Source organism: Ruditapes philippinarum, unplaced genomic scaffold (assembly GCF_026571515.1).
Source record: "Ruditapes philippinarum isolate M1 unplaced genomic scaffold, ASM2657151v2 ctg14369_1_1_1_1, whole genome shotgun sequence".
In the NCBI taxonomy this organism is placed as follows: Eukaryota; Metazoa; Mollusca; class Bivalvia; order Venerida; family Veneridae; genus Ruditapes; species Ruditapes philippinarum.
The window spans coordinates 1-12,309 of record NW_026860340.1 but is presented as its reverse complement, the minus strand read 5'-3'; the positions used below and the strand labels follow the sequence as shown (position 1 = coordinate 12,309).

The window sequence follows — 12,309 nt, the reverse complement described above, 5'->3', positions numbered from 1 at the left end:
CAGGGGAGGTTACTCTTATCGACTCTTTTTTAGCACAACAGTTACCTCCCTTTGAACCTTAACGCCATTTGCAATGTTATCAGGGGAGGTCATCCTTATCGACTCTTTGAGCACAACCGTTACCTCCCTTTGTACCCGTACGCAATTTGCAATGTAATCAGGGGAGGTCACTTTTATCGATTCTTTTATGATTGCAACAGTTACCTCCCTTTGAACCCTTACGCCTTTTGCAATGTTATCAGGGGAGGTCACTCTTAGCGACTCTTTTTTTAGCACAACAGTTACCTCCCTTATATAGTGGCAGTTATGAAAAAGAAACCATATTTTAATGGCCTTGAAGTACGATATTTGCCATATAGAATAAACTAAAGTTTCGCCCTGGTCTCTATTGACAGCCCTAGTAACTTCATGTAGTAAAAAATAAGTATTAACAAATAACAAATAAGTATTAACAATTAACAAATAAGTACTAACAAAAATCAAATAAGTATTAATAAATGAGTATTAACAAGTAACACATAAGAAGAAACAAATACTAGTAACTTATAAAATTATCAAATTGAATTGAAAAAAAATAAGATAAGTCAATTGTTCAATAACAAAATTAGTAGCGCGCCATGCACGCACGCACGCACACGCACGCACACATACGCACCGTCTTTTGTCTGTGAGTTTGTATGAATAAATGTCCGTCCAAGTTCATTTTTAATCTTAAATGACACCATATTGCAGATATACATTTGAATGTGTGTTACATGAAACATTTCCGTTCGTCCGCCCTGGAGTTAGTTTAGGAGCATATGTTTGTTGACAAGTACATTTTTTGTTCTTCTGAAGGCCCATAATTGTTTACACTTAAGAAAAACACTCCATCTTATATTAAGCTTTCTTAAAATATTTAAATTTATATGCATGTTTTTACCAAAATTGTTCATTGATTCAATAAAGTTGAAGTGTAAATAAGTATAATTGTCTGAGGGGGAGTCTAATATTATCCCATGATCGTTTTACCTTATTCAATCTAGATTGCAAATAGAACATCTGACTCATTATAGTTAGCATTTGGCTGCTTGGTTTATAATGTTTTGGTATTTAACTATGATTTACACAAACAATAGACAAATTTGAATTCAGCTAGAACCAGTGCATCCATTTTTCAAACGTACCTGATATTTTGTTTGTTGATTTATACAGCCAACTGATTAAACTTTTAGATTATAACTGAATTCGTTATCTACTATTGTCAACATCAGTGTGCTTGTGATGACCTTAGATAAATATATAAGTAATTGTATCGACAACCGGATGTTATAATATCACTAAATCGTACGCGTTTGTGCGATTGTAAAACTTTCAATGTTTATTTTTTCATGTTTAGTTCCACGAAGAGATGTTTCTTTTTGATTGGATGAAAACTATATTGTCGTATTTTGGTAAGTCTCACATATTCTTAATTTTGGTTTGTCAGTCTATGGTATGACAGTACAATGTTCTTCCAATAGAAAACGCAAGCGTCCGAATATTTTTAACATGCAGTTTCGTATTCTGCTATCATATTTTCCTTAATTTGGTCGTAACATGAGATACAAAAAACTCATATTTTAGTTGGAAGATAACCTTTATCTGTTTTGAGTTTGAGAAGTAAAATGATTTATGAATAGCACTTGCTATAAAGGTAGTTATCAAGGGATTATCTGTTTGAATGCTCGCCTATAATTAGGTCGTCACATGGTTTTCGAGATAAAATCATGAATTAAAGTAACATATTAGATAGAAGTTCACGTGATTTTTTTTTTGTTGCAAATTTTAAGTTGTTGGAATGAAACATGTCAAGTATTAAACTATTTTTTGTTAAAACAACAACAATAAAAACAACAGCAACAAAAAATACAAAAACAACAAACTAAACCTGTGTTACGTTTGAAAATAATTAACAGCTGAAGCTGAAGTAAAGCGTTTAAAGAATGTACGGAATCATATACCCTTTTCGGTTCTTTGTTTAATTTACCGGTTGATTTTTAATCTGAAGTAAACAAATCAATGTATCATATCATATCTTCACACACAATTATCTATTTGTAGGATTTAAGGAAAAGAAACAGTTGCTGATTTTGGGGCTTGATAATTCTGGCAAAAGCTCTCTGTTACACTTATTGTCAAATGATGTAATGGCAAGCAATTCACAAACTTATAATGGGGGTAAATACTTTTTACAAAGCTTCTAAATAGCAATTTTCATTATTAAAAGTGGGCAAATAATACATTTAAACTTACTACCAATCTATAGAATTGAAATATTAAGTATAGAACGTAATGTAATATAATACTAGTAACTATTTTACTGAAAAGGGAAGTAATAATGTTTATTAAAGTCTTAATATAATGTGTAATTACCGGATCTTATTGTGTTTTCATTTTTCAGCTTCCCAAGTATTTGATGTTGGTACTACGCGTTTTGAAACGGTTGACCTTGTAGGACCTCCGGGAGGTAATTTTATTCTTATTTTAAACATTATTTTATTTAAAAATGTTTCATATAAATGATACATTTCAAGTTATCACTGTACGGATTGAGTATGGAAGGTTTTACGTAGTACCAGCACAGTATGTGTCATTTGGCGACTTTTTCAGCTTTACTGATGGAGGAAGACCTCAGGTGCTCTTTTGTGCATTATTTAAGGGACGATACTCTCTTCGTAATACATTTGTATTATCTTGTAAATATGCTGTATTATGTCATCATGGGCTTATAAGCCTTTTTGATTGAAATAAAATGTCTGTCTGTCTGTCTGTCTATTACCCCTGAAACCATCTTGGATCTCTAAAAAGTTATTTTCCTATAAAGATAAGTTAGACAATTGAAAGTAAATATTCCAAATAAATAAACACGAAAGAGTCCGAAGTCCCTGATGGAATCCGGACTAACAACGATAAAATTAAAATAGACATGAATGAAAATTGAAGAAAAGTGAAATACGAGTATATTCAACACAATTTTGTTTGCAATCCATCACAATTGTATACAAAACAAATATCTATTCTTTAAAAATGTTATAACTTATATATAACTTCAAATTTCGACACTTATTTAATTGTTGTTGTGAAATGTTTTTGTATTTCAGTTCGTAAAGTATGGAAGAACACTTATCCTTCGTGTGATGCTATTATTTTCTTGGTGGACTGTACTGATAATGACCGGTTCAAGGAAGCGAACGAAGAACTTGATGTAATGCTACACATACAATACAAACACGTTTCAATATAGTACACAGAAAGTCCGTTCTTGAATCACTTAATATTAGCCTTTAAACATTTTTGTAAGACATTCTAAAAATTTTATGCTTTCTCAATTAATTTGTATTTTATATTGATTCACTTAAACTGGCCATATTAAACAAGTCAAGAAGGAAAATAGTGGATCGGCATTGAATGACATATGTAAAGTTATCAGCAAATAAGCATATTTTAGACGCGTGTCAAGCTTAGAAGCAAATTTTTAAATGAAATTTTCAAATGTTGATTACTATTCAACTTTATATTCAGTGTAACAACGATACAGAAAACCATGTTACTAAGATAATTGATTTGTGTATTAAAATAACTTTGTAAGCCGTTATCTTTACTTAAGGTAATATTTCAGATAACAGTGAGTAATTTCGTGTACAGATCATCAATCTTATTATTATCAGCTCCTTTTGTCCCTTGTAAAACATAAGAAGATTGGACTTTTAGTCAAATTGGATTATCGCATTATTCCTTTGCGATGTTTCCAGTGCAACGAAAGTTAGAATTTTCTAATACTTTCATGATCGTTTCCTGCCTTTTTCAGACGTTACTACAGAACAAAAGTGTCATAGACGTTCCAGTGGCCGTTTTGTATAACAAAATAGACAAAACGGGAGCTGCCAGTGAAAATGATCTCTCTGAGAGACTTCAATTAATGAGGCATAAAACTGGCAAGGTTTTTATATTCTTAATATTTTTCCTATCTTGACTATTAAGATTTGAAATATTCATGAAATCTAAACAATTAGAACACCTACGACTAAATAGGAAATTTGAAACTTCTACTGTCTTCTGTACTAAAAAACATTTTCAAACTTTTCTTTCCGATCTTTATAATGTTCAAAATATTTGAATAAAATACTTTGTTACATTTCGTTTCAAATGTTCTGCAATAGCTAAACTGATTGAATGTTTTCATTTTTAGATACTTTCATCAAAGCCAGATCTGATATGTAGACCTTTAGAAACATTTCCATGTAGTGATGTGAAACGAGTTGGTTATGGCGAAGCATTGAGATGGCTTGCATACTACGTCAAATAAAATTACACCTTTACATTAATTAAATGAGAAACGACGACGTACATAGTGATGACTTGATTGCACATATACATTTTAAGATGTAAGATGAAAGGACATGCTAATTGAATAAAAGTTTTCAATATTAAAGACATTAAATGACGTTCTGATGATGAATGCTTAACATTGAAATTTCTTATACGATAAAGTCAAAACTAGATCTACATTGACTGAAAAATGGTCAAAAAAGAAACCGCGAAAACGCATCGGCTTAAGCAGAAAACAACATCTAGACATGGAAATGGCAAACCTTCCACAAGCGGCATTCTAGCTCAACATGCAAAAGATTGATTATCATCTTTCTGGCTTCACACAGAGCTGTTACTGTTAGTTATTTATTAAATCATGTACTGTTTAGTTCTAAAAATGTGTATCAATTCAATAATTCGCTCTAACATAATATTCATATGGAATTATAACTTTATGACAGAAGCTATCAAGACGGCAATCTCAGGTTTGGGAAACACGGAGTCAGTTCTTTAGTTATATATATTTGTCTTAAAGTTTTCATGTAGCTGAAAGATTTTGTTACGAGCCTTCATTCAATTTATGGATTCCAAAAGATTGTGAGGTTGTTGACGATGCTAAAAAAAAGGCAAATTGTATTGACCCTACGCCAGGAGATGATCTGAAAAATGCTGCTGCACTATTTATGTTATACAGTTTGTTCAATTGTATTTGTATTTTACAGAAGCAGAATTAAATGCATAAAAATGGATTGAACAAAATTTTTAATTAAGATCTATTGTCTATGTTTAAAATATTGTAGATCTATTTTACCGATAAGACAAACTTTGAAAAAACGTTCACTTGTCTTCGCATTCCTATGATTTGTTTGCTTTTTAACAGCAAAATGGCAATAATCCTTCGCTTATTATTTCAAGGCCCGGTCACACCGCGTGAACTTTGCTGGAGCGTTCCTGGAGCGGTTAATAGAATTCATCACCCCTCCTTACCGTTCACCAGAAGTTGGCCTCCGTTAAGGCAACGCCGTATATACGCTCGGTCACCGCTTATGGTACCTCCTACCGGTCCGAGTTTGAGCTGCACAAAATATTGCAAGCGGTTAGGAGCGGGAAATTGTCCGCTTCGACAAAGTTCACCACCGCTCCAACAACGTACAGTCAAAGTTTGGTACCGCTAGACGCAAGTTCGTGAACGCCTTGGTCCGCTAAGCTAACGCAGTAATCTTGAACGCTGGACCACCGCTGCTTCTCCAGCTTTGCCCGGGCGGTGATTAAACGTTGCACAAGCTATGGTGAAGCGGTTGTAAGCGTTTTACGAGCGGAAACGGGATTACTGTAACGGTGTTGGGCGTTGAAGCAGCGATCCATTGCGGTGATGAAATTTGATCTGGCGTTGGTATGGAGGTGTCGGAAAGGGGCAGAATTTAGCTATAATTACGGGGAGAAATGGACCAAAAGCCCATTTGGAATCGAGCAACCGTTGAGTGCAGACTTCATTTAATCAGAACCTCCTCAGATTGCAACAAGCTGTTGAGAGAGAATAAGGAGAGACAGAGTTGTGTGGGTCAGACAGTGGATACCTGAAAATGGACTGTATGACAAGCTGATGGTGGAGCTGAGGAAAGATATAAACGATCCGTTCAGCTCCGTAGTCAAAAACGGTGTGCCGCTAAATAAACTTCAACCCCCCGCCGAGCCAACGCCCGCAGAACACCGCTCTATCAACGCTTGCGTCACCGCTAAACCAACGCTCGCTACCGCTAGCAACCGCTAGCAACCATAAAGCCAACGCTAATGCAACACATGCTTCAGCGGTGCACCGGTTAGGCAACGCCCGTTGTTTCGAATTTTTCCCATTTTGTGTGCGGCGACGAGCGTTGTCGAAATTCGGTCCCCTCTCTCTACCGTTCAAGGAACGCTCCAGCAAAGTTCTTGCGGTGTGACCGGGCCTTTCCATATAAAGAACATGTAATTTTCTATTCGAATGATTTTGAGATTTATTCAATCTGAATATCATTATTATATATTACTGTATTTTTTAAAATATCATTTACTTATTAAAAAGCTTGAACAATTTATTTTGATTTATTTCTTATTAAGTGCCGGTTGTGACCAAAATTGCAAAAATTGTTTATAGCAAATAATCCATTTTGTATTTAAGTGTGACAGTTGATTGTTTTTCAATAAATGAATGAATAACCCATTCTGAGGGTGTCACAAATAATTTAATTTTTGTAGGTTCACTTCAAGGATAAATAAAGGGTGTCCTACAAATACACGCAAAATAACACATAAGTAAGCGAAATAATAAAAGCAAAATAAAAGCGAACATCAGCAAGCACAAGCAAACAAAAGAATATTAATATTAACTGTTAAAAAATTGAAAAATATATTTTAATCTATTTTTAACTAATTTCGGTAGTGACCAAGACTGCAAATAAACCATTTTATATCTGTGTGACAGTTCGCTTATTATTTTACATATAAAGAATTTGTTTTTGTTTTTTTTTACAAAATTAATGATTTTGAGATTATAATTCAATCTGAATTATCATTATTAGATCTATACAATATTTTTTACATTTATTCTATTTAGTTATTAAAAAGCTTGAAAAATCTATCTTAATTTACTTTTAAATAACTTCCTGTTGTGACCAAGATAGCAAATCTTATATAGCAAAAATCCGTTTTATATTTGCTATTCTATCGTTTGATATTGTGTTACAAGAGGTAAATTTTCAATGTGATGAATGACATATCGAGCAACCGCATTGATACCACGAGCCTCTTTTCAAATGCTGTTAAACTGACAAAAACTGGTCTGAAATGCCAAGGTCAAGAAAGGACTGACATTGATTATGATCACGTTTTCTATATACATTTAATGAAAAAGGAAAACTTTCTAAACTGCAACGAATACAAAATAGAAGTACATATACGTATATAACATCCAAACTACTGTCCTGATTTTAAATAAGTTGTTAAAGAATATTATTGTTTGGTGTGTTGTATCTCATCTTGAGTGTAACGCTTGTAATAAGTAAAGTTTGTATTCCCGGAAAGCATAGTAAACAGTGTTATAAACATAAATATGGTGGTAGAGATATAAAATTTGAGAGACCAGTAGACAAAGTTTCTTGATCTTTCAAATCTTAAAATGATGTTCTAGATATCATATATCTACTTCCTGAAAATTACATGTTTCTGACCAAAAATAACATAAACGATATAATTTCAACAAGAAGGTTAGACAAATATGTTTTAGCCGGAGATTTTAATGCACGTGATTCCGAGCATGTTCATTATCTGCTCTTTGACCCCCTTTGAAATGTTTGAATTTGATGAATCTGATATATTTCATTCTAATCGATTGTTGACACTTATGAACAAATAATAACTTGTTCATTGCTGTGGTCTATGGCATGTTAAACGTTGCAATATTCAGTAACTTAATTGTTGGTCTATATCCAATATTTATATTATATAAATCTAATTTTATATGCTATAGCATAATATTTATTCTATCCTACTAAAATTATTTGCTCATCAAAACATATTTGTGTGCGATAATTTCCTATACATATGTTCTATATTGTATAATTTAAAATATTTATTGGATACAGTACTGAAAAATATTTATTCGATAATTTGAATCATGAGATAGAACACTTAGCATATTAAGCCCCGCCTATAAAGTAAACACGAATTTCTGATAAATCATTATCATCCTGATAGACTTTAGTGTATTGGAAATGATCAATGTCCCTGTGAATTTCACTTGTAAATAGTGCATATGCTTAATCCTTCTTATAAATATATTTGAACAACCCTTCTCAGCTTCCACACGATAAATATGTACTGTTTTCCCAAAAATATATCCCGGTACAATCCGTTTCCGACCACTTAACAATATATCGGAGCGTAAACTACTACTTATGTTGAAGAAAATAAATATTTGTCATGAATATTATAAAATCGTTTTCCCACTGATTCATAAAACAAAATCTGCTTACGGCATTTTTTGTTTTAGTTATCCATATTCAATGTCACAAATACGGAAGTAGTACAACCTGTTTCCGGCAATTGTAGTAAAAGTATACATAAAAAAGTACGCGTAACATAAGTTAAATAACCTTCACAACTTAAACTGTAAATAATATTTTAACTGTTATAACACTTTTAACTGTTAAAAACATATTTACAATTGTTTTTTTTTCATCAAAAGTTTAGTTGCTGGTGTCACTACAGAAAGGGCAGAGGAATTTGTCACCTCTTCTGATAACCCTTACTAATGAACAAAAATGACAAGTGCACCCAGCACATTATCCCCAGTTGACTATTAAGAGTTGTGGTTTCTTTGATGAATCTGGGTAAAAACTCTTACAAACTATACAGTTTCTTCTTTATCAATTTCAGATTCAGAGCTTGACAAATACTCGTTAAGTGTTACTTTTTTGTTTGAATTCCAGATGTAGAGGGTTGTATATTTTTCTTTTACCTTTAACTGGATATGATTTTCTTGTTTATTTGTTCTTTGAGATCTGTTTTGTGTCATGTTCAATAATTTTTTCAAATACTTCATTTTCTGTGATACATTTACCACCAACTATTTTACTCAAAGCATTTCTTATTTTTGCTTTCTTAACATTTTGCAGAATCCCCCCCCCCTCTGTTCAATAAGAATGACTCAGCAGACTTGTTTCATGAATTGGTGTATGTGATGAAGGGTCAGGGGCATCAGTGGCAGATATAGTATCCGTATCAAAAGATGTGAGCAACTTTGGCATCTTCAATTACAGACTTGTCAAAGGGGTAAATTCCACTTTTCCTAAATGCAGACTGGATGTTTCTAGGATTTAAAGTGCTGGCATACATTTTGCAGGCTATTTTGCAGACTTCATGTCGTGTTATTACATTTCCTCCAGATTCACGAATAAAACTGTGACATGCTGAATAACATGCAGCCTCAATTTGGCCAAAGGCAGGCCGCTAACATCTAATGGTTGGAGAAGTTGATTGGCCCACTCAATAATCGGTATGGTTATGTGAGTCTTATGTCCATCATAGAGTAAAAGAATATCATCACCATCTCTTGGAGGCAAAAAAACTTGATAAGATGCTCTTTAATGTAATTGCAAAATATCTGGGAGTTAGACCATCCAGACTCAGAAGCATCACCATTTGCCCAGCAGTTGCTCCATCCATCAAGGAATCAAGCATCCTGGTTTCAGGGAAAACAAAGTGGGGGGGGGGGTATAACTTGGCCAACACCATTGGCACATCCTATCAAAGTAACCGTTTTGCCTCTGCCAGATATTACAGCTTGAGATTTTAAAAATTTTCGCCAATCTCTTTCGGTTGCTTATGATCTGTGCTAAGACCCTTTTCATCAATGTTATAAATCCTATGAGGTTTGTTAAGTAGGTTGTACTTTGTAAGAATATGACCAAGTTCCTAAAAATATGCATCAACAGCCCCCCCCCACCCAGTGGCAGACTTTGCCCATTGAAATTTCTAAACTACGTGGCTTCTTTACACTAATTTCAGGCCACCTGCTTAAAAACTTATACAACCATCTATCAGTGAGGGGGTGATCTTTATCTTTAAGGCCTAAATGAACAGCAGAGTCAGATGCTAAATTAAAAGTTTCCTGGCGGCTATAGCTATAACCCACGTCATCCATTGTCTTCAAATGACCAACTAGAAGTGCTTCTTGCTCCTGGTTAAACAGAGGATGAGGACCTGATTTGATTGTCTCTATATCAACTTTGCCGTAAAGTCTATCCTGTAGGGTTGTTCTAGGTACATTAAAATCTTTTGATGCTTTATTTGTTGACATTTTATCTTCTTTGACAGCAAAATAAGCTTTAGTCAAGTTGTCAGGATCATTGGTTCTATAAGACCCCTTGTCTGGCACATGATGCTGAAAAAATCAAAACATCATTTACAAGCATTCATTCAATTAAAAGTCAATAAGTAAACAATTAACCTATCTATTAATAAGGAACTATGGTTATGTTGTCTCGTTATTTTTTCTGTGGAATCATTGACAGAGGGCGGAGCTTAGATAGTGACCTACTTCTGCAGACGAGCCGATTCGTTTTTACAAACATTCAGTCTTTATGTAAAAAATATGAATATAAAAATATGAATATTTAAAGGCTTAAATTCTGGGAATAGTGAAAATATACAAAAAAAGTACGTGCATACTTATTTTTAAGTATACTAACGGTTCTTATGCATTATGTCCATTTTGAGTCAGATAAATTTGCGTGACATTTCTGTGATGTTTGTAAACATAACGCGCGCACTTGACCCGGATGCGATGTAAGGAAGGTAAAAACTAAAACTAAAACTTTTCAGGGCCGCCGGAAACGGGTTGTTGCCGAATCGCGGGTGTGACGCTTTGGATTTAGAATAAATACACTTTGTAAACCAAGGAGTCAGGTCATATACATATAGATTCTTTAACATTCACATACGTCAGTTCTATTTTAGTGCAGATTTGGATGTTTAAATAAATATTTAGGTAAGTGTATCTTTTATTATTTATGCTATTTTTGTTCATTATTTTTTCTGATATGTTGAACAATCATCGTTTTTGTAATTTTAACGGACCATGACACTTGAACTGGTTTATAAATTACAAACATGACAGGCATCTAGGTCAGGTCATGTGACAGACAAATTTTTTGGGATACATTATTTATTGCACTCGGTTTGTATTTGTCATGGTCTTTATAGAAAATGATTGTTAACCATTTTTTATTAAATTAGACATTGATTACATTACTTACAAAATATATTAAAGTCCAGGCTTATCAAACAAGTGATAAAACAAAAGTTGCCATTTCATTTTTGTATAAAAATTTTTCTACATCTGTAACTGGACACATAACATATTTTGAAATTTGTTTTCAATGAATCAGCTTGATATAAATCTAGTAGATATATATCGTATGAAATAGTTCTAGAAAGTCAGTGTAAGTTTCAAAGGAAATATATGACAAGGCTACTGTACTGTAATTATTGACAAATGAATTTCTATTACAATTCAAGATCCAATTTAGTAAAGAAAATGTTATCCCTGTACTGCATGCTGCTTTTGAAATACAATAAATAGATCTAGTCATGCTTTTGAAGATGTCACCATAGATGAATATTAAAATGCATTTATTATTATTATCCTTTTGGTAGTAGGCCTGTTTAGAATAAATCATATTATATTCACATTACTCATGAATACCACATAGCATATTCTACCAGGAGGGCATAAGTTCCAAACATTGGCAGTCAAAGACTGCAAAATGTCTGTGTCAACATAATTGGAAAAGTCACTTTATAGGTAAAGAAGGTAAAGCATTACATTTTGGAAGCCAAACATCAATGAGTAAATGACTCCCAAACTTCCACTAACAGAAGCCCTGCTTCCAGATATTTTTAAGATGTGTGAAGTTGGCGGCCTGGCGGCCTGGCGGCCTGGCGGCGTGAAGTTGGCGGCCCAGCGGCCTGGCGGCCTAGCGGCGTGAAGTTGGCGGCCCAGCGGTCTGGCGGCCTGGCGGCGTGAAGTTGGCGGCCCAGCGGCCTGGCGGCCTAGCAGCCAAAAATTTTAATGTTCTAGAAATGTTTTTTTTAACAATAAAACGGCATTTAATGAAGTTTTAAAGATAATTATTCTTATTTAAACGATATATCTAAAGAAAAAAAAAAAAAATGACTTTCAGAGATTTTTTTAATTTTGTCATTTTTGTGAAGTTTGGCGGCCCAGCGGCCTGGCGGCCTAGCAGCCAAAAATTTTAATGTTGTAAAAATGTTTTTTTAACAAATAAAACGGCATTTAATGAAGTTTTAAAGATAATTATTGTTATTTAAACGATATATCTAAAGAAAAAATGACTTTCAGAGATTTTTTTAAGTTTGTCATTTTTGTGAAGTTGGCGGCCCAGCGGCCTGGCGGCCTAGCAGCCAAAAAAATTTTAA

The 12,309-nt window shown here is 33.6% G+C and overlaps 1 protein-coding gene across 1 annotated transcript; it reads left to right on the top strand.

Annotated features, from left to right (window-relative positions):
- Nucleotides 1–1,293: 1,293 nt before the first annotated feature.
- Nucleotides 1,294–4,327, top strand: LOC132759699 (GTP-binding protein SAR1-like). Its single transcript, XM_060751517.1, has 6 exons — nt 1,294–1,433; nt 2,083–2,199; nt 2,423–2,488; nt 3,123–3,226; nt 3,830–3,961; nt 4,211–4,327. Exons 1-6 carry the CDS (start codon nt 1,391–1,393, stop codon nt 4,325–4,327), a joined length of 579 nt encoding a protein of 192 aa, XP_060607500.1. The 5' UTR covers nt 1,294–1,390.
- Nucleotides 4,328–12,309: the final 7,982 nt, after the last annotated feature.

Coding starts and splice junctions, on each gene's coding strand:
- LOC132759699 (XM_060751517.1), top strand. CDS start 1,391: ATGTTTCTTTTTGATTGGATGAAAACTATATTGTCGTATTTTG. Junction 1,434..2,082: donor AACTATATTGTCGTATTTTG/GTAAGTCTCACA, acceptor ATCTATTTGTAG/GATTTAAGGAAAAGAAACAG. Junction 2,489..3,122: donor CCTTGTAGGACCTCCGGGAG/GTAATTTTATTC, acceptor TTTGTATTTCAG/TTCGTAAAGTATGGAAGAAC.